Genomic DNA, 23,622 nt, shown 5'->3' on the forward strand with positions numbered 1-23,622 from the left:
CCCTCAATCTGAATGTTTGGTTGCTGGATCACAAAGTTGTTTTTTGGAGTTCATTCCTGTGACTCAATCCTGAAAACCTGTTTTCCTGAGCCAACCCTATGTCGGCATCACTAATACCCGTTTTCTAGATCTCAAACATGTGCCTGCATCCTAAACAGCTGATTTTTGGAGTAGCTGGAGCCCGGTTGATCTTGGATTAGCACTGAAAAGAATTTAACGTGATCACCCTTGGTCCAGAGATGATGAACGTCTACTTGCCATCATTTAAAGGAGGTTTTGAGGTTGCCTTACACTCAAAACAAATCATGCCTCCCTGGAAAGGCTGACAAGTCTCAGCAAAGGATGGTGGAAGTGGGCCTCTGAAGTAGGATATCCAGAGGACAGGATTATTTTCCAACTTACGCCTCGCAGTTGCTCTGCATGTGACAGGGATATAATGACTGTGTCCACCTCAAATATCTCCACATTGAAGTGACTGATAGGCCTCAGAGTGCTATTGTACATGTGCACATGTTCAGATCCACCCTGTGTGGGTAGGATTGTCCAAGACTAGAACAAAGAGTTTTTGTGTATGACAAGACTTTCTTGGTAATGTATACATGTAAGGCCTGATTGTATGCCTACATGAAGGGCACTATCTACTTATAGTGTGTATGTGTAATGCTTAGTGCATCATTCATGATATTGCTATATTGTCATTTACAGCATATCATTTTTGTGTGTATAAGTGGTTGCATAGAATGGAAATTGCTGAGGGCCTGCAGTTAAAGTTATATGGTGTGCAGTTTACCTATCAGCAAGGTTTCAGGTGCAATCCGTATTACATGTTAAACAAGGTAAAGATTATCACATCTGGTGTGGGTTGCATACGCATGTTTCCAAGTAGGTTGCGCCTGAAGACCAAAGCCTATTGTGAAAATATCTGCTAGAAAAACCAAAGATCCTGTTCACAATCGATTATCCACAAGTGGATGTGTGGGCACGTTCCCACATTAAGGGGTTGTTATACGGTGATAGGTTCCATTGAAATGGCAACGGAATGTGCAGACATACAGGTTTACTGACTAAACTATATAGCACACAAATGATAATGTGTAGAAATCGGGTTTGTGTGAATATTTATAATTTCTGCATCACCAACTAAGTGTCTTGGTTTGTTTTGATCCTATTATAATCTGTTTCCAGCACACATCAAAATTCCAAAAAGGCGACTTATTTTTGCATTCCTAACTACTGGATGTATCCAGTTTATTTACAGGTATTTACATTATTTTGTGTATTGCAAAAACCAACATCCTACATTGTCACATAATTCACTTTAAAATGCCCCTCACTTTGCAGTCCGAGAAGGAAAAGTAAACACCAGTCCCATGGTAAAAGAATAAAGCAGCCTGACATTTGACCCCTGACTTTGAACGGCAAATGTGACAAGTTAAACAGAGTTAAAAGTGATCTTTCCTTATTGCACTGACTTTCACACCCACAAAAATTAGCTTGCGACCCGACCCACAGTTTGGGAAACACTTGTATAGAATATAATGATGACCCACCTAGATAACGGTTAACTCACAGTGTGGTTGTGTGCCGTACTGGTCGTCTCAGGAATGTGTGTAGTGTATTTGTCAAACTATGGAGGGTTGTCCTTAGGCCCTGACAACGCTTGTCTCCAAATTGCGGGTCATGTTCAATTTTTAAGCATGCGATCCATTCAAGGTGAATAGAGAGCAAACACTGTATTATAGGGTATTTAAGTTTAATAAAGTGGGTGACCCCAATTAAGCGTATAGAGGTGTTTTGTTGGTTGGGTCGGTAAATACCAGTGAAAACATGATGACATCCACCAATTGTGGGTGAGTGCAGAGATATGCTATGTGTCTTGCATACTGCAAGAGGTTATGCCCATTATCACTTGATTGGTGATAGAATATTCGGTACAGGTGTAGCTTGTTGAATTACCTGCAGCCCACAACACCTATAGCATGCTCTCACAATAATTGTGTGATTTCGCCAGTGGTGTCAACAATGTCAGTACTGTCATCAATGATATCATTTACCACGTCATGAATGATGTAATATGTGAGGTCCTAAGCCATGTGGGGGGCAGGTTATAGTTAGTTGACCACGCTATAACTGACACATTTCAGTGGTTTTTCAGTCAGCGAACTATAACGTTTTGTTTCACTCAGTGAATTTCTTTTTTTAAGTAGGTTAAGATCATATTACCATACTTCACTGTAACATCACTTGAATCTTTCTTTTTTTGTGTGAATTTCTGCTTTTTTATCATAGTCTAAATACAGCATGTGCAATCCCATCTTCAGGTGGGTAACTGAATTTTTGTAAATGTTTAATTATTTTTAAATATATATATAAATATATTCATTTCTTATGATTCTTTTTACATGTCTTTGTGCTCTTTATTGAGATTGTCCTGCTTGGCTGGCACAAAAATTATTATATTTGTTTTGCCAAAAACTACAACCTTGAGACAGCGTATTCAGTACATGGCAAAATACTGTATATTGTTCTTCCTGCTAACACTGTTTTCCTGGTGCAGTTTCATCTCCTTCTGCTTCCTACTGTGTTCTTCACAGCTCCATAGGAGCTATGTGGTTGGGATGCGTAGCCTGCCGGTGCTTCCACATTCCAACCTGTACCTATGGAGTACTGGCCAGGTTTCCCCCCTGTGGAGCACAAGGTGTACGGAACCTCTTTGAATCCATGTGATGCCCAGGTGAATATGAAAAGAACTGCCACACCACTGATTCGGGCCTAGTGTGTGGTGTTACAGATGTAGATGGCAGCACAATGATGTTTGTCATCCTGTGATGTCCCAGGTGTAGAAGGGCCAGCAGATGATGTGGTAGGTGGCTGCTGGTGTGAAGCTTTTCCTGAGGCCATGATGGACTTGGATAGTTTTCACAACAGTATTCCTCTGCATAACACAAATCTGCTAATAGTATTCAGAAAATTGATTTAGGCTTTTTTTGCGCAGCTTAATAGCTTATTTTTTTAGCAGGTTACCTTCAGTGGCAAATCAGATGACTGCTTTCATTTTTATTTTTTTGTGGACCTATAGAGTGCTGTCTCACTGCGCAAGGCCATTACTTTCTTTTCCGGGTTCCACAGCGATTCTGTGGGACCCAGAAGTAAAAAAAAAGTTTTCTTTACTATGAATGGGTCATCTTTTCAAGTTTGAGGCTAGGGTTTCGCTGACAGGTATACATAACTAAGAAATCTTGTAGTTTTTTATTAATATATCTGCCTCAGCATCTAAAAATGGTACAGTGGTACCCTTGACTCTCAGTGCAAACATGTTTGATTGGTTTGTGTGACTGTTCTTGCAATTTGAAATAGTTCCAGAACTATTTCCAACATTAGGGATTTGGCTCACATATTGTACACTTGATATTTTTGGGAGGATTATCTCTTTTTGGGGAGTAGAACAAAAATAACTTCCAGAATGGCATTAGGAGGAGACTAGAGAGTGCCCAGAAGACCCTCAGGAAGAGGAAAAGCAGCCAAAGAGCTTTCCCGAATCAGTTGTATGGAAGTTCTTCTCCAGTTCACACAGAGTAAATAAGATGTCTGCAAAAATGGTCACGTTCAAATTGTGCCACAATGAATTCAGAAGAGGTACTGGAAATAAATACCCATTAGGTACTTCTGGTCTGCTAAAGCATTTTAATGCATGGCATAAGCAGCAGCTGAATGCTGCAAAGCAGAGACTATAAGAAGACAAGTGGATGTCTACGTCTAGTGTAGTGCAGAGTCTGCAATCTGGTGATTCTGTAGCAGCACTATCCTTGTCGGCTCACAATGCGACGTCAACCCTTTAAATTCAACTATAGGGTTTTATTGTATTCAGTATTCCAAAATAATATCCGTGGGTGAGCAGAGTGCCACAGCTCATGACACCATATGGCTGCCCATCGAGCATCGAAAATGTTTTCAATGCAGTGTCTAGTTATTTTTAGTTAACCCCCCCCCTCCCCCCCAAATAAAAACATTCCACAAACTAAGTTACTAACTGTTTAAAAAACGTTTTTGTAAGAACCATCGCTGTAGGTTAAAACATTTAAAAAATGTTTGTGGTTTGTAATGTCCATCTCTAACTGTTAAAGTATGTTACTATGGATATGCGTTTAGATTTGCGAAAAGGGTTACCAATACTGCGTCGACTTTTTGCATATCTAGTGATATTTTGGGAGCTGAACTATTTATTAGTAGATTGGTTCACACAATACGGAATGAGCATTGACCAGACTGGGTATTTGCGGTTGGTAGAAACAATTTGGGTAAGTGTTGCTGGTACTTAACACTCTGCATATGTGTTGTTGGTCATCCCAATAAGGGTTTGTTTTGCATGCCACTGGATGTGTATGACTGCTACTTCCAATATGCAGCTGGTTCTTAAAATATGATTGTGTGTGACATATGGGTGGTCTGTACTTAACATCTGAATATGGTGGAATAAGGTGATAAAATGTGAAGTGTATTACTGGAAGAAACATGAGGGTCTGGGTTTGTAGTGAATATAATTTCTTGTAAAAAAGTTTGTTTTATCTGTATTCATCTCTTTTGCACTTTGTTGTCTGCAGGCAAAGCTCCAGGACTGGCTGTGTCCTCTGCAGAAAGAGATGGAATATGCTGTGGAGTCTAAATGCAGGGAAGAGGAACAATATAAAACCCTGATGGTGAGTCGTAGCTTTGAGGAGTATGTGTGTGTGTGTGTGTGTGTATGAGTGTGTTCTGCTGTCAAGGTTCTAAACACCCAGTGTTGTGTAGTTCTTAGGACCCTCAAGGACCTGCGCGTTTTGGATGACCTAAACTGAGCTCTTGGTGTGCAGGCAGACTCTGGACACCCCCACAGGATGAGTCAGCCATTACACCGGCTAGCTATACGGTGCCACTACCAACCCACTGTATTCTACAGCGGTGTAGTTAGTTTCTGGCAACCACTGAACATGATAACCCTGATTCCTCAGGTATCGTGGAAACAATACAGTATCTTTCGCTCGGTCACTCGTGCTGGCTTTTCTCAGAATACACATAGAATGACGATTGGAACGGTTTCAATAATTATTTATTGGTCAAGCGTCAATCTAGTGTGAAACATGTTAGCTGTGACAATTAAAAAAGACAGGACCAGACAAATGTAATCGCTAGTACCAATATCGTAAAAAGTAGATACATTTCTACCATAGTGCTTATAAGATTAAAAAAACACATTATATAAAACAATAGCATTGGCCTACTCTTACGATGCGTAGTCTACCCAAATGTACCTAGCCTAGATATGTCGGTGAATCATGTGTATGTAAATCCTAATGGAGCCAAGAATCCCCTGGGGAAGTGCTAACCCCTCACCTGATGGTTCTGAATGAAGGACCCTGTCTCTGTGTCGAGGATGGCACCCCGCAAGGTTTGTCAGGTATCTGCTTATCGAAGGATCAGCCTGCAGAGTCTCAGTCCAGGCTGAAAGGAATTCCCCACTCTGTCTGTAAGGGGAAGGGAGAGTCTTTTATACTAAAGTTGACACTCCAGGGTTTTTATAGAATCAATATTTTTTAAAACATTCACTAATGCTTTGCTAATCCTTTTTTAAACAAAAACACTCATGCACAGCTGGCTGTTGGCTATGGATGAAAAAAGTGGTGACCCTTCGACAGAATAAATCTACAGAACCTGGGGACATGTTTATATACGTCAGGTACAAGGATTAAGATAGGATACAGAGAGCCTGGTTGTCGAAGAGACAGAAGTAGGCTACTAGGTAAAAGATCACCTGTGTTTAGGACCGTTATGTTGTATGGATGGGACACAATGTATGTAATCTGTATGTACATGATGGGACTATCCTAAAGAACATGACGCCAGAAGTCTATGGGTCACCCTATAGGAGAGTACTTCGAACTGGGAGGAGGGGGAGATGAATTGATCACAGGGAGAGCAGCAGGTCCTGGCAAAGAGGAGCATGTATTGTTCCCCTAGAGAAGAACGAAAACATCATGCTTAAATTAGTTTTGCCTCTATAATGACCTTCTGTTTGCCTTTTTTCACTAGTCCTGCCTGAAAGCCAAAGTGAGGGAGGAGGTGGGTGGGAGGGCTCTCAATAACTATCAAAATCACCATTTCTGATAAACAATCACAGTGTGAACACTTTTACCCTTTTACAGAGTTCAGTCCACCATTAGCATGATCGCAATCATGCATTTTATTGCATTTGGAAAGGGATAACTGAACATAACTGCTGTTTGAATTGCTAAGTACAATCCGAGCTGCCAATTTTTTAGAATAAGTATGAGAAAATATATTTATCCTTCTGGGGGCCCCTTGATCTTGTTGCTAGCTAACCATATGGAAGCCTTTATCTTTTCTCAACTTCTGTCCTTCAGAACATCTTTGATAACAATTCCATTACCAACTCCTTTCAACCTTACTGTGTTGTGGAAATCTCTATGGTAGGAGTGGTGGAGGTCCTCCTTTGATTTGTGGATTTAAGTGACTTTGCCCTCCTTTTCCTCTTTCCCTTCTTGTTTGTTCTACAGCATCTAACCCCTGGGATCCAAAATCCAAACTCATATATTCACTCCATAAAAGCAAATGCTTGCAGGTCGGCAAGCTGCCTTCTCAGATCCTCCAGTACAAATCTTCCAGGGTGTACCCCAAAACTCAACTCTTACCAGCGCCTTTCAATAGCTACTTGCACTTTTTGTGAGACCTATGAATCAGTAGTATTAGTGTTTGTTTTTATAAAAACAAGCACACCTTTATATAGACCTTTCTGGAATGATTGTCACCAAACGGTATCCTTTTCTGTCCCCTCTCATCTGCTCAACACTGGGTAAAGATAAATACCACCTCTGCCCAACTATTTCTGAAGCAGAAGGCCTGATTTAGAGTTTGACGGATGGTCACTCCATCACAAATGTGACCAGTTTTATAGCTAGTGCATTATATCTTATCCCATCAGATGGAGAACCAGTCCACCAAACTATAAATCAGGCCCTCTGTCTCTCTTAGAAACAGGTGCAGTAGGATATAATGCTCTTTTCATAAGGTGGACTGGATATCCATCACGTTTGTGATAGAGTACCTACCTGCTAAACTCTAACTCGGGCCCAGACTCCCTAACTTCATATCTTTTAAGTTTCCCAGGTCTATGCAGTAGGAGCTCAACAAGCCAATGTTTGTTTTCTGGGACTTATAATCTTGAATTTATAATGGAATGAACAGGACTGCAAATACTAGATTGTAAAGAGAAATCCAGACTTGACGATCTACTTACATATGGAACTGGGAAACTTAAGAGCTCTGTTGCTTTCAGCTCCCTTAGAGACCATCTACATTTTGGCTGTTGCAGTACTAACTGTAGTATCTTGAATATAGTGTTCTCTAAGAAAGCAAACAACTTCTTCATTACTCTTGGCTCTCAACTAAATGGAAAGAAGTTTCACACTGAAATGCCTTTACAACCAGAAACACTCAGGGCTGTAATCAAAAGGCTCTTTCTGAAAAATTAGATTAACATATCTTCCTATTGGAGAGTGTGAACTACAGTCTTTCAAGAAACCTCCAGGCACTGCAGCTCAACAGCCAGAATACTTCATAAGGCAAGGCACTTCAACCACATCCTGAGGACTCGCCATTGAGTCTAGTGAGATTCAAAACGTTTACACTTTCCCATTAAGCCCTGCACAACAACACCCTACATTAGACCTCAACTCTAATCCCCTCCCACAAGACTCTCAAAACATTAACCTGGGCATTCTTTCTAATATTAAACACACTTATCTTGGCAGAATAAGATCAGCAGTGCATACAGCGATACTAGGTATTCCCAAACCGACACCTCAATGACATTTCTTTTTTTAAGGATTTTATAAATGTCTGGTTTCAGTCGCTTCCGATTGCTAAAGACATATTCCACTGTTCCTTGTTTAGGAAACAGTGGAAGGCACGGCTCTTCTCTAGAGTCTTTGGCTAAACCTTCCCTGTCTCAAATTTGCCATTTCGTCTAGAGACTTGAGAGGACCACAGGTGCACTACCCACTAGTAGGGCTGGTGATACACCGTAGAACCACACCCTCTGTCACACCAGCAGGCATAACACAACAGAACAGCCATCTATCATTGATGATAACAAACCACAGGAGGACTATCCTTTACCAACACTAGTGACACAAAATGTCTGGTGATACAACGCTGAAATTCAACCCTCAACCAAAATTGCTCAGGTCAGAACAGCAGGGGTGTGAAATTTCCTATAAGCCGACTCCCAGGACTCAGTTCAGTTCAGTTCAAAGAACTTTATTCGGTTAAAACATATAACCATAAAAGTAACAAACATACAAACAAATTACATTAATTACAATGAATACAGCTCATAATTATTATTGGAAAGAGGGAGATCAAGTAGACAGTTACACAATGAACTAAGATTTAAGCCATTTCAGTTATCATTTGTTTTCGTGATTTAAAAACACTTTTTAAAAAGTTTAAGACCACAGTTACAGTTAAAACCATATCCAATCTCTGTAACTCTAAAAAAGCTGGGCGGCATCTGGTTAAATTCATTTCTTTTAAAAAAGGGATAATAATTTTTCTACGATGGGCACCATAGAGTCTGCAGAAAAATAAAATATGGATGTCTGACTGAATTGACAACCCATCACATGGACAAGTGGGCAACATACGATTCCATGAGTTCATATTAGGGAAGGACACCAGTCTAAAAAACATACAAAATCTAAAACGGGTTAAAAGAAAACGATCGTAGTTTGACATGGGCAGGGATAAATATGGCTGTACAGAGTTAATCTCACAGAGAGTAGGAAGATGGGAATGTACCGATTGTTTCAAGATTTCAGTTCTCTTCCTCTTAGCCTCAAGATGGTCCAGGCAGAGGGTTTTTAGTGTCTTCCTGGGAATGCTACCCAATGAGGATGGATCCAGATAGTAAGAGTAGCATCCAATCTCAGACAAGAAACACTTTACATATCCCAGCCATTCCACTCTATGCACGTGATCCAGACTGAGGATGTCCTGTAACAAGGCCCGGTTCATAACACATTAGTTTGTGGTCCATACCCTGTGCCACAGTAGGATAGGTTGAATTTTGATAATGTCTGTTATGTAAGGTTGGCCGAGTTCTGCATGGCAGTTATAGGTTGCTGCACATTGTGGAACAGCCAGGACTTCCCTCAGAAATTTATTTTCCACCACCTGGATTGGATCAACATTTGCATACCCCCACAAGCCTGAACCATAGGTGGCAACAGATATACATGTTGCTCTATATATAGTTAACATTTCTTTTATCGGCTTCATGCCCAGTTTTCTGACAAAATTCTTTAAGGCCATGATCGTTTTCATAAATAAAAGTGTTCTAGCCTTAATGGCACTTGTCCAAGAACCTAACTCATGGAATAAAATACCCAAATAAGAAAAGGTTGGGGTATTATCTAACGGCACGTTGTTTAAAAACATCCGCTTCATGGGTTTACCTAGTTTAGTGCCACAGTTCATAGTAAAAGTTTTGCTACAGTTTACTCGTAAGTCTAAGTTCAGCATAAAATTCTCAAAACTAACTACTAGTTTTTGTAGTGCCCGGGGAGTACGAGCCATGAGTACGGCGTCATCTGCATACAGGAGTGCAGGGATTGCCCTCCTCCCCACCCTGGGCATATCTCCGCACTCATGCAGCAGGTGACGCTCAAGCCCATTAATATAAAGAAGAAATAAAAAAGGTGCTAGAACGCAACCTTGTCGCACTCCCCGGCCCACGCTGAATTGTCTGGAGCATTCGCCCCCCCTACCGTAGCGAACAGAAGCTGTGGCTCCTCTATAAAGATCCCTTAAAAAACAAATTATAATATTATCCACACCCAATCCTTTCATTATTGCCCACAATTTGGTGTGTGATACGCAGTCGAACGCAGATGAAAGATCTACAAAAGTTAGATACAGGCGTTCTGATTTTATCCTTATATATTTATGCTGCAGTAACATTAAATTTAAACCTTGCTCGATTGTGCCAATCCCTTTTTGGAAACCAAATTGCAAGTCGCTCATGATTTCGTTTTCCTCCGCCCAACTTTGGAGTCTTGCCAACACTATGCGTCCCAAAATTTTTATTGATGAATCAAGAAGGGAGATCGGCCTGTAACAGGCACAGTTGTTTCTATCCCCCTTGTAAATTGGGACGATGATGGATTTAAACCAAGATTCTTTTAAACCCTCAGATAGAGCCGCATTAAAAAGTTGAACCAACATTGGGCCCCAGATTTCGGTATTTGCTTTAAATAGGTCCGCAGGAATCCCATCAGGCCCGGCTGCCTTGCCACCTTTAGTAGCCCTCAAGGCAAGCAGTACCTCTTCCAGAGTCACTAGCAAATTCAAATTTGGATGTGAATCCGGTCTGAAAGGAGGATCTCCGCCATGGTTGTCATCCTGGGCCTTATAAAGATCAGAAAAATGATCTACCCAATTATCTTCATTTATTGCGATCTCAATTCGCGCCGTATGAGTTTCATATGGGAAAGGGGTATTAATTACCTTCCAGAATACAGCGGGATTTTTTGTTTTTGAGGCCGCGCAAAGTGAGTCTAATGCTTCCTTATTTAGCGCAGATTTCCTTAGTTTCAGGGCCTGATTATACGCAGACCTACAAACTCTTACTTCACTTTTATCTCTGGGGCTTCTATGTACTGCCTGTTTTAGGTTTTTCAGGGCCCTAGTGCATGCATTATTAAACCATTTTTTAGATCCTTTGGCCCTACATTTCGCCTTCACCATTAGGCTACTTTTTATACTTGCTGCAATTATAGAAAAATGCTCAATTATTTGCTCACTCTTAGAGTTGTCGCCCAAACAAATCAAAAAACTATTAGAACACCCTTCCCAGAGTTCCTTAAAGAGGGTTGCGGGGATTACTTTGCTCCAATTAAGTGTGTACCCATTTTGTTTCCCAAGGACAACATCAACCACTGCCCCTAAAGGTGGCGCGGCCGTAGATGGGTCTGGGAACAAAGCTGCTACCTTAAGGCATTGGGGAAGATGGTCACTTATGGGCAATTTGATGTCTGTAACCCCCACTACTCTATGACCAAGATTACTGGAAGACAAAATAAAGTCTATGGTTGACTCCAATCCTCTACCAACGAAGGTCGGGGCAAAGGGGATGGGTTTTAGGGCCATCTCGTTAACAAACCCTAGATCGAGCATGAATAATAATTCATTAAGCAAGTCTCCCATCAGGGTGTGATCAAAGTGGGTAAGATGCGTATCTCTGTCTGTCATTAATCCACATAGGCCCCGACTCCCTTTTGTACAGAGTTGGCAATTAAAATCACCCCCCCATAAAATTACCAATTCTTTGTCGTTTTTATCGACCTCTAACTGAAGTTCATCCTTTAATTGCTTCATTGCAACCACAATTTCATCCCTCGGGACATTATTATAAAAATTAATAATCATCACCTTTCCTCCTTTAAAATTTCTTAAGATTATGAGCTGGAAGTAATTAGATTGTAAATTACAGTGAGCTTGTTTAATTTTGAGTTGGTTTGAGACAAACGTGATCAAACCACCCTTAGCCCTTCCGAAGTGGCCTCCCACAGCTGGAGTAAAAAAGGTTCTATAACCATTTACATGAATAGGAACCTGGGTCCATGTTTCTTGCAAAGCCACTATATCCTGACCGCTTATTACTGAATCCCAAGCTGGGTTAGTAATTTTTTGGCTCAACCCTGCCACATTCCAAAACAGCAATGTGCAGAGATCACTCTTTATCTGTCTCGGGGCTCTTCCTATCTTTTCCCCGCTCCCACTATCTTCAACTATAGTGGATTGCATCTGATCAGAGACATCACTAGGACAAGATGTCAATCCATCCAAGGTGGTGTACTCATGTGTTGTAGGCAGTTCTTGGGGTGACTCAGTAGGGACCTCAATACTGATAAGGGGAACCCCACCCGCAGTTGGAACTTGTGGGACTGGTGAAAGAGGGCTGTTCCCTACCAAATGTTCTCGGGGTAGCTGGGCTTGCTGTCAGTCCACCCCTTCTAAACCAGAAAGAGTCTGGAAACGATTTTGAATTGGTAGGTTATACGTATATGGGAGCGGTCCTCTATTATTCCATTGTCTGCCTTCAATGGGGTTAGACTCCAAATATGGAGAATATTGGTTACCAGGGGGAGGATAATATGTAGCTTGATGCTGTAGTCTAGGATAGAGGTCCTCCGGCCTCTGAATATAGGTAGAAGGATCTCGGTCAATTAGAAAGGCAGAATTTTCCGCCATTGGTTGGATTCCCCTTGGGCCAGCCCTATCCCAAGGTCTTACATTTCCAAACCCCTGATGGAGGTAAGTTGGTTTCTTTAATAGCTGCCTATCCCTACCCCAATTATGAGAACTTTTTGGCGGTGCGTATGGATAGAAATAAAATAATAGATGCGTGGAGATGGAAGTGCTATTATCCACATTAAACCAATCCCCGATATGCCTGACGGCCCTATGATCTTTAAAGTTAATAATTATAACGTCACCGTTTCTATCCTTTGGCCTAGTGCCCACCCAGTTGGCACGCCTTACGCTTATAATTTCGCCATTTATAGATGCAGGTAACGGTCTATTATCACGGAGCCAGAAGGTAACCTTATTCCGTAAGGCTCCGTGATCTTCCCATTTACCTGCAGATAGTTCTGGGACCCCTGCCATTATAATAACATAAGGGGCCGAATCAGGGGTTAAATCTACAGTACGGCTTGTTTTTTCAGAGGCAATGGCCAAGACATTCCCTTTTCTCTGCTTAGTTATCGGCGAGTGCTTACTACCATCTTGGTTCTGAATCCTCCCTGGTTTAGATATTTGCTCCTTTAATACAGGAGCCGTCCCATGGGGTATAGCCAGTTGCGTAGTAGAGGCAGGTATCGTAATTACAGGGCTGGCTGGTCTTATCCCCTCTAACCCAGATATCCCTTTTTGCACAGATACTGGTGGTATGGGTGCAAGTAGTGGAGGGGAAACTATTACTTTGGGTTTTACAGAAGAGTCCATTGTTACTATGTTATTCATTTTGCCTTTTTCTAACCCCTTTACCAGGTCGAGAATATGCAAAGAATTTTGATTGACCTTTTTCTCTATTTTATCTAACTGAGTGAATATTTTAGAGGTCTTATCAAAAAGTGGTTGCATCACACCCCTAATGAGTTCTACTATCTTAGCGACCATTTCCGCCTCATTTACAACGATTTGGTCAGTTTGTGGCTGCGATGGGGAAACTGCCCCTTTACTTATTTTATGTACTCGGATACCCAATGATTCACCCCCCCTTTTTTTACAGTTTCCGTTGGTTGGTGGGGAATTAGGAGACCCAGGAGACGGTTCATTAAACAGTTTTGGGGTGCCCGATAGTCTGAGACTATCATTCCCTATAGGTAAATCCATTAGAGATGGACTAGTTAGTGTGCTAGACAAAAGATTTTCACTTGTCACAGAACAATCAGCGGGGAGGCTATCAGTGTTACCTACAATCCCTGAATTTGACAGGTCAATAAGTAGCACAGAATCTTTATGGGAATTTAACACGTTAACATCCCCTATTCCCCCTAGCTTGGAAGATCTCATATCTGAGAATAATGGTAAGTTCCCACGCTCACTCCCCCCTCCTTGTGTAATTTTCTGAGATGTTTTCTTTTGCTTCCCCCTTCGTCTCACTCGGGCTTTCTTAAATTTCCTGGGTGATTCCCCTTTTGCCATGCTATGTGTTTCTAAAGAAACCGCAATGCCTGATCCTGTGGGGGCTAGAGCATGGGAATCCTCATCATGCTGACCCATATGAACCATGGCGGTTACAGTAGTTACTTTGCCAGCCAATATAGGCTGGTCTTTTTCCAAGGGAGTATCAGAAATTATAACTGAAGGCTCCGGGGTGATAGTAGTTGTGGGCGAGTGATCCAAACCCAGGGACAACCTTCTATTACTATTTATTTTCGCTACCTTTTTAATTAGGAAATTGTCCATGGTTACCAGTTTGGAAGACATATTAGAATATAGTTCCTAATAACAGTAGAGAACAAACGTGACTCATAGGAAAATATTTTCTCACTCACAAACTTTTACCGGTATAGAGCGTAAGAAAAGTTTTGGCCCCTGACCCGGCTCCTCGGTCCACGGAGGGCCACAGAGGGCCCACTCTTTGCCCGGTCTTCGCCCCGGCCGTTGCCCCGCGCGCGTCCCGTGTGCGCGTTACTGCCACAGCTTATCTAGGAGAGGGTCAGGTGAAGGGGGCGGGAAGAGGACCAGCTGCGGCCAATCCACGCCGCTAGGCACGCTGGTCCTCGCAGTCCCGCCTCTGCCCTTGGTGGTCAGCTGCTAGGTCCCGGTGGCGCGTTGGTGCACAATGCACGTTGGTGGACAGGAGGCTGAGTCCACAGGTAGCAGAGTCTGTGCCTACGAGCGGCACCCGCGGAGCGGGGGCCGCGAGGCGTGGCGAAGTGGCCGGATAGCAGGAAAACCAGGACGAACAACACTCCAGCAAGGAAGGACCCAGGGCGCGCTCACTCCGATCTGATTTTAAAGGGAGGAGGGGGCGGGAAGAGGACCAGCTGCGGCCAATCCACGCCGCTAGGCACGCTGGTCCTCGCAGTCCCGCCTCTGCCCTTGGTGGTCAGCTGCTAGGTCCCGGCGGCGCGCTGGTGCACAATGCACGTTGGTGGACAGGAGGCTGAGTCCACAGGTAGCAGAGTCTGTGCCTACGAGCGGCACCCGCGGAGCGGGGGCCGCGAGGCGTGGCGAAGTGGCCGGATAGCAGGAAAACCAGGACGAACAACACTCCAGCAAGGAAGGACCCAGGGCGCGCTTACTCCGATCTGATTTTAAAGGGAGGAGGGGGCGGGAAGAGGACCAGCTGCGGCCAATCCACGCCGCTAGGCACGCTGGTCCTCGCAGTCCCGCCTCTGCCCTTGGTGGTCAGCTGCTAGGTCCCGGTGGCGCGTTGGTGCACAATGCACGTTGGTGGACAGGAGGCTGAGTCCACAGGTAGCAGAGTCTGTGCCTACGAGCGGCTCCCGCGGAGCGGGGGCCGCGAGGCGTGGCGAAGTGGCCGGATAGCAGGAAAACCAGGACGAACAACACTCCAGCAAGGAAGGACCCAGGGCGCGCTCACTCCGATCTGATTTTAAAGGGAGGAGGGGGCGGGAAGAGGACCAGCTGCGGCCAATCCACGCCGCTAGGCACGCTGGTCCTCGCAGTCCCGCCTCTGCCCTTGGTGGTCAGCTGCTAGGTCCCGGTGGCGCGTTGGTGCACAATGCACGTTGGTGGACAGGAGGCTGAGTCCACAGGTAGCAGAGTCTGTGCCTATGAGCGGCACCCGCGGAGCGGGGGCCGCGAGGCGTGGCGAAGTGGCCGGATAGCAGGAAAACCAGGACGAACAACACTCCAGCAAGGAAGGACCCAGGGCGCGCTCACTCCGATCTGATTTTAAAGGGAGGAGGGGGCGGGAAGAGGACCAGCTGCGGCCAATCCACGCCGCTAGGCACGCTGGTCCTCGCAGTCCCGCCTCTGCCCTTGGTGGTCAGCTGCTAGGTCCCGGTGGCGCGTTGGTGCACAATGCACGTTGGTGGACAGGAGGCTGAGTCCACAGGTAGCAGAGTCTGTGCCTACGAGCGGCACCCGCGGAGCGGGGGCCGCGAGGCGTGGCGAAGTGGCCGGATAGCAGGAAAACCAGGACGAACAACACTCCAGCAAGGAAGGACTCATTATTTGGGATCTAGGACAACATCTTTTCATGTGTATTTTTTCCTTGGGACAAATATGCCCAAAACCATGCAGCACAAACACTTTGGCTGACAATTTACAGTACCACATTATGGACCAGAAAAGGCTATTGGCTGCAGTTAAGGTAATGTTTGTGTTCATATGTTAATGCTGTTAAAACTTGTATTTATGGTTCACTAATACAAAGCCTTTATTATTAGGGTGAGCGCTCTAAGCAAATTTTGTAAGCTCGGACTGCACTACTTACAGCGGTTCCAGTATAAACATGTGTATACGTTTTCAAAGTTTAGCAGAATGAAGCTATGTATAATGCTCTCTGATAAGATGCAAATATTTGCAGAAGTGTGAAAGCAAGATGGATGATTCTTTGCTTTCAAAATAAAATGTTCACAAAAAATGCAACTAGGAAACAAACCATATAGCTAAACTACTGTAAAAGTTAGGTACTATTTATTTGCAGCATCATTTATAAAATGTGTTGTTGCATGCTAGTATTTACAAAAATATTCCTAATAGAAAATCTGTGTATCCAGCTGCAACAAGATTATGGGAACCTAAAAATAAACAAGCATTGGCAAAGTCAGTAGGTCTGCAATTGTTCAGCCTTTTGGCCTTGTCAATGTGTATCTTGTTTTGGCATGGTTTTTGTAAAACCTTACAGGCGTGGGAGCTGCTAGGCCCTCACTATTATAACAAGCATTGGCAAAAAGGAAAAAAATGGTGGTATCAAAAAGCACACATTGCCACATTAGCTCCTGGCACTCAATAAAAGTATTTTGTGTGTCAATATTCTCCTTGTGAAAGAGCAGAAAGCTGTCACTCATAGTGAAGCCAGTCGATTGATGGACAGAGAGAGACAGAGATAGACATTTAATTAACACAAAAGGTCTTTTGTTAACTCCAGACCTAATTAGGGGCATAATTATTAAAGAAATCTCAAAAGTGCACCCATGGTATATGTCCATGCATTAGTGCAGATTTAAGACTTTCATGAATTCACAAGAATTTGCAGAAGTAGGTCAAGAAATCATAGTCCTAGAAAATATTTGTGAACAGCATTTTAACACGAACAATCTGTTGAGCGTTTGCAATTTCACTTTGCCTCCAACCACTTTTTCTCAACCCTGGAAGAAGTTTTACGTCAGCAATTGCGAGGAGTGAATTTCTAATCTTTCTCAGTATGGAAAAAAGATTAGAGAAGTGCTGTTGAAAACCCTTAAACTATCCAAGTTAGTATGGTTGCACAGACTTAAAAAGGCAGTCCAATCCTGGTACTATTGCTTACCACTGCCTTCAGTCTCAGTATGAGGATCTGCGGAACCATGGCAAAATAAGGGAATTACTAGTATTCAAAGCCTACTATGGAAGGATCTCTGGCATAATCAGAGAGGCTATAGCAGAGCTCATATATTATGAGATTGCTTCCATAAGCTGTCACTGCACTACATGGCACAAAAGGTACACGTGGATTTTATTACAGGGCAAGTAGATTTATGAAGCAACTTTCCCCATGGACAAGTAGATATTTTATTAAATTTCATACCCCTGGAACAGGAGCACAATCCTCTGCCATGACTGATGACAACACTCCACCATGACTAGTGACACAATACGGACTCACAACCCCCGGCTGGTACTGGGCACACAACACAGAGCCCATCCCTATAGCACTACTAAGCACACAACACAAGAACACCACTTTTTGCCATCACACAACATAGAAGCGCAATCTTCTGAAAAAACGGGTGACACAACGAAGAACCACACATTTACTATGAATGATGACAAAACACAGGGGCACAGCCCTCTGGTAGGTCTGGTGAGACAATGCTGGGACCCCCCCCCGACTAATGTAGTCATAGGAGCACAATGATATTGCAGGAACTTAACGCTGTACCATGACATGTGACACACAACACACAATCTGTTAACAAAACCTGTGACACAATCCAGAAGCACAACCAATATAAAGAAATTACCTGCCTAAGGATATCAAGAAGGCCCTATAAAAAAGATCCCAATACTTACATTAACACACCGGTGAAGACAGCTGCACAGATCATTATAATCCAATAATGAACTTGTTTAAACAAAATAGTTTTTCATTTTTATTTTCATATTTTCAGCAGACATTTTATCGAACTTTAATAGAATAAATACATAGCATACATAATACTCAACAACAAATTATTATAATTACCATGTCCCACACACCTCATTCAGATTACACAATCATACTATCATACATTCCAGATACCAAAGTCATTCATACAGCACAACACCCCAACATCACATTAACAGGTACATCAAGATGGTTAAGCTACCACATGATGGTTGGATGACAAGCTTTCAAAATATCATCCAACAGGCAGTGGTGGAGACAATCCAGCTACCCGCAACAGAAAAACGCCAACGCGCGTTTCGGTGTCTAGCCCCCGCCTGGGCTACACCTTCAGCCGGGCGAGGATGGATAATTGGTGTGGGACAAACACACCTAAAATCATCTAGAAATATTAAGATTCAGTGTACATTCTGTCATATAATAATAACAACATCAATACTCTTAGCAAATAGAGTTTTCTAGTAGCAAGAAGTCTACGCCGGTGTGATCACACATAGTTAAAAACCTAGCCAATATATAAAGTAACATGGAATAGGGTGCACCACCAAATATAAATAAAACAAGGGAAAAACACACTTAATCAGTGCAACAAATAGATGTTAATTTTGCACGTTATTCCACATTTCTGGAAAGACTTTCACATTTTGTGTATTATCATCAGGTGATATACCTGGATGAAACTCTTATCTCACCTGATTACTCCTCTCCTCTACAAGACCTGGCTAAACACAGCATCCACACCTGACATCGCCAGGTCCAAATGGCTACAAGATAGCACACTGTGACCACATCAACTTACACGGAGGTGGCATTACCATCATTCACAAAGAATCCATCCACTGCACCACCACCATGGATGACGCCACCCCGATCATGGAACATCTTAACTTCCAACTCCGAATAGACAGCAAAAGCGCCATCGGAGGCACCCTAGCCTATAAACCTCCAGGACCACGTTGCAGATTCTGCAACGCCAACGCTCCCTAGGCCATTGACACCAAACAGAACTTCCTCCTCGGAGACCTCAACTTTCATCTCCATGACCCCAAGGAAGCCAACACAGCCAACCTTCTCAAAAGCATGAACAACATCTGCCTCACCCAGCTAGTCAGCCCTCACATCGCAGGGCACATGCTGGACCCGATCTTCACAGCCAGCAACAGAGTCCATCACCACCCCCTTTTGTACCGCTTTTGGCCACCATAAGTTTGGCAGGGTATGCTCAGACGTGAGTCCCTTGCTCACTTTGCCACTGGATTCAAGCAAGCCGGACTGAAGACTGCTGGAATGCCAGAAACCGGTCCTCGGAAGCTTGTTTACAGTCCAGGGAAGATATGGCTTGGCAGTTCGGGCTGGACTGTTCCCATGAGGCACAGAGTCCGACTGATTTGCATATAGCGATGTTTGAACTGGGGTGGCAGAGTGGGCTAAAGAACGGTGATGGATTAAACCCAGATCTGTTGACTGGGTGTGAGTGTTTGATTGATTCAGATGCTCCGTCCATCACCACCCCCTTTTGTACCAAACACAACTTCCTCCTCGGAGACCTCAACTTTCATCTCCATGACCCCAAGGAAGCCAACACAGCCAACCTTCTCAAAAGCATGAACAACATCTGTCTCACCCAGCTAGTCAGCCCTCACATCGCAGGGCACATGCTGGACCCTATCTTCACAGCCAGCAACAGAGTCAAGTGCAGCCATGCCACAGAGCTCACCTGGATGGACCACGGTATTGTCGATTTCACCTTCACAGCAGCCCCCAGCATCACCAACAGACTACCCAGCTCCTCACACCATAGCTGGAACAAAGTATATGGAAGTCAATGGACCAGAGCCCTCAACATCTCCCACCCAGACCCCACCTTGAGCAGGTGGTCAAGAATTTCAACTCTTGTATTTCCGACTGAGCCGACAGAGTCGCCCCGTCAAACCGACCAAGTTCAAGAGATCCACCAAACATGCCAGCTGGTTCACCCCAGAACTGAGAACCATGAAACGCAAATGCAAGCATCTGGAAAGGAAATGGTGCACCGGCAAGGAGCCCACTGACCCGACCACCTTCAAGACATCGCTCAACTAGTACCACAACTTCCTGAAAGAGATCAGAAGGAACGCCTTAGCCGACCTTTTCACAGCCAGCTTCAACCCCAGCAAAGAATCTTCAACATCATTAAGGAGTTCTCCAACCTCTCGGCTAATGAAAACATCATCAACTCATCCCAAGAACACTGCGACACCCTGACAGACTTTTTCCACGGCAAGCTCTCCACTGTCTACAAAAACGTCGAATTCAATCAATCAATTAAACTTTATTCGGTTTCATATAATAAAACCATAAAAGCACAAGATAAAAATATAAATGTAAAACATGCAGTCCACCCAGGGACATACCTGGTTTAGCCATAATATATACAAAAATGAGAAAATTGTAATTACCAAGACTCCACGAACTCACGATTGGTACCAGCTTATAAATCAATCTGGAGAATGCAATAGAACCAATCATATGATCAGATTGTTGGTTATGCAGGCGGGTGGAGTAAGATAAAGTGCATAGTGCCAGAGGTAGCATCAGGAGTGAGGCTAGTTAGTCACAGCTCGCCCTAAGCCTGATAGCAGATTAAAAAAAATTAAGTACATAAAAGACAGTATTACCTGTCAACATTTTGTTATAAAAAAAAGAGACAACGGAGCAGGCTGTACTTGCCTAAAGCTAGCCTTCTTCAAAAATAGGAATTAAAAATAATTTTCTGGGGGAATCGTAAAATAGGCAAAACATCATAAAATGAACCATATTCTGTGGAGATTTTTCATCGCAACCACAGGTCGACAGAATTTGTCTCTTATTCTGACATCTAGGATTGGCAAGGAGGAGCTGAAAGAGATCGAATTGGAACCTAGTCAGAATAAATCGGTCATATGAATTTATGAACCCCAGTAAGTACGGCTCCACCATCTGGGTGGTCTTTATCATGATGAAGCGACATACTCTGGGCTTCGCTAGCTCCTTCTCCTCCCTTGCCATAAGCTGGTACTCAAATGAGGCCATCTTGAAAAGGGGCAAATCTATCTTATTCGTTGTGTAAGGGTTAAAAAAGAGATCTCCTCTTCCAAAGATCTTAGGGCTCTTTTCAATGTAACCAAGCCACGGTACCCTGGATGCATAATCAAGAGCCATGCAATCTTTAAGGATCGCTTCATTTAAGGTAGTCCCCTTCTCAACCCAGATTTTTAGCCAGAGAGACACAGGACAAAATGCTATCAGATCAGAAACGTAAGATATGCCTAGCTCCTCATGAGCAGTGAAGGAGGGAGTACCATGAGGAATGGATAAAAGTCTCAGAAATTTGTTTTTCACAATTTGAAGATCATCTATAGCGGTGTACCCAAAATTTCGCTGCCGTAGAGGGCCTTAGAGATGCACTTGGCCATGTAGAGCTTTAAAAGTGACCCCACCAGTCTTTTCCCCAATCTAGAGGCCAAGTTAAAAATGGCTGCAGTCTCCCAGGTGAGGTCCTTTTTGTTAAGGGTGAGTTGGGGCCTCCAATTCATTTTGTCATCTAATAATACCCCTAGATACGAGAACACACTCGACTTTGGAATCAGGGTGAGTCCAACACTAAAAGTGTCTGGTCTGCTGGACTGGGCGCCTACTTGCATGATGTACGACTTGGAGTTATTAACCCTCAGGTCTAGGTCCCCCATAAATTGGGCCAAGGAGTTTATAAGCGTTTGCAGTCCCTGTTCGGTCCTAGCCATCGTGACAGCATGGTGCGCATATAACAGGACCGGGAGACCCGCCGCCCAGCCTGAGGGAAGTCGACCCTGGCTTCCAAAAGGGTGTTTCCCAAGTTGTTATTGTAAAGATTACATTTTAAACAAGCATTAGAAATGCAATCGGGCTCGGATTTATTTGAGTTTGAGCTAATGGCATTGTAAATGCCAATGTATTGTTGCTATGTGTTATGGAGTGTGTTCATGTGGTGTGTACTGCCAGTGATCTCCTTGTGAGTGTGAGAATATTGCACCGTTACTGCCTGCGATGTCCTTCTTGTGAGTGTGAGAAGCTTGCACCTCTGCTGCCTGTGGTCTCCTTGTGAGTGTAAGAAGCTTGCACTGCTGCTGCCTGTGATGTCCTTCTTGTGAGTGTAAGAAGCTTGCACTGCTGCTGCCTGTGATGTCGTTCTTGTGAGTGTGAGAAGCTTGCACCGCTGCTGCTTGTGATGTCCTTCTTGTGAGTGGGAGAAGCTTGCACCTCAGCTGCCTGTGGTATCCTTGTGAGTGTAAGAAGCTTGCACAGCTGCTGCCTGTGATGTCCTTCGTGTGAGTGTGAGAAGCTTGCACCGCTGCTGCCTGTGAGTATGAGAAGATTGCATTGTGCATCTCTGTGCTGTGCCTGTTCTTTGTAAGGGACTCTTGCTCTGTTGCTGCTGCTGCCTTGGCACAGTACCTGCTGTGAGTGTGTAAGGGAAGCTTGCACCACTGCTGCTTGTGATGTCGTTCTTGCGAGTGTGAGAAGCTTGCACCTCTGCTGCCCGTCGTCTCCTTGTGAGTGTAAGAAGCTTGCACTACTGCTGCCTGTGATGTCGTTCTTGTGAGTGTGAGAAGCTTGCACCGCTGCTGCTTGTGACGTCCTTCTTGTGAGTGGGAGAAGCTTGCACCTCAGCTGCCTGTGGTCTCCTTGTGAGTGTAAGAAGCTTGCACAGCTGCTGCCTGTGATGTCCTTCTTGTGAGTGTGAGAAGCTTGCACCGCTGCTGCCTGTGATGTCGTTCTTGTGAGTGTAAGAAGCTTGCACAGCTGCTGCCTGTGATGTCCTTCTTGTGAGTGTGAGAAGCTTGCACCGCTGCTGCCTGTGGTCTCCTTGTGAGTGTAAGAAGCTTGCACTGCGGCTGCCTGTGATGTCGTTCTTGTGAGTGTGAGAAGCTTGCACCGCTGCTGTTTGTGATGTCCTTCTTGTGAGTGTGAGAAGCTTGCACCGCTGCTGTTTGTGATGTCCTTCTTGTGAGTGGGAGAAGCTTACTACTCAGCTGCCTGTGGTCTCCTTGTGAGTGTAAGAAGCTTGCACAGCTGCTGCCTGTGATGTCCTACTCACTACTCTACTCTACTCACTACTCTGCACTCACTACTCACTACTCTACTCACGACTCTACTCACTATACTCACTACTCTGCACTCACTACTCACTACTCTACTCACTACTCTACTCACTACTCTACTCACTACTCTACTCACTACTCACTACTACACTCACTACTCACTACTCTACTCACTACTACACTCACTACTCTGCACTCACTACTCACTACTCTACTCACTACTCACTACTCTACTCACTACTCACTACTCTGCACTCTCTACTCACTACTCTACTCACTACTCACTACTCTACTCACTACTCACTACTCTGCACTCACTACTCACCACTCTACTCACTACTCTACTCACTACTCTACTCACTACTCTACACTCACTACTCTACTCACTACTCTACTCACTACTCTACTCACTACTCACTACTCTACTCACTACTCTGCACTCACTACTCACCACTCTACTCACTACTCTACTCACTACTCTACTCACTACTCTGCACTCACTACTCTACTCACTACTCTACTCACTATACTCACTACTCTGCACTCACTACTCACTACTCTACTCACTACTCTACTCACTCCTCTACTCACTACTCTACTCACTACTCTACTCACTAC

At 43.9% G+C, this 23,622-nt stretch overlaps 1 protein-coding gene across 1 annotated transcript in view; it reads left to right on the top strand.

Moving 5' to 3' along the window:
* Positions 1-23,622, top strand: part of LOC144773099 (E3 ubiquitin-protein ligase TRIM39-like) — a 120,731-nt gene that overhangs the window by 35,799 nt on the left and 61,310 nt on the right. The window contains exon 2 of the mRNA XM_078657919.1: positions 4,602-4,697. Within this exon, the coding sequence (XP_078514045.1) occupies positions 4,602-4,697 (96 nt within the window). The remainder of the gene's footprint in view (positions 1-4,601; positions 4,698-23,622) is intronic.

Source organism: Lissotriton helveticus, chromosome 1_1 (genome assembly GCF_964261635.1).
Source record: "Lissotriton helveticus chromosome 1_1, aLisHel1.1, whole genome shotgun sequence".
NCBI classification, from domain to species: Eukaryota; Metazoa; Chordata; class Amphibia; order Caudata; family Salamandridae; genus Lissotriton; species Lissotriton helveticus.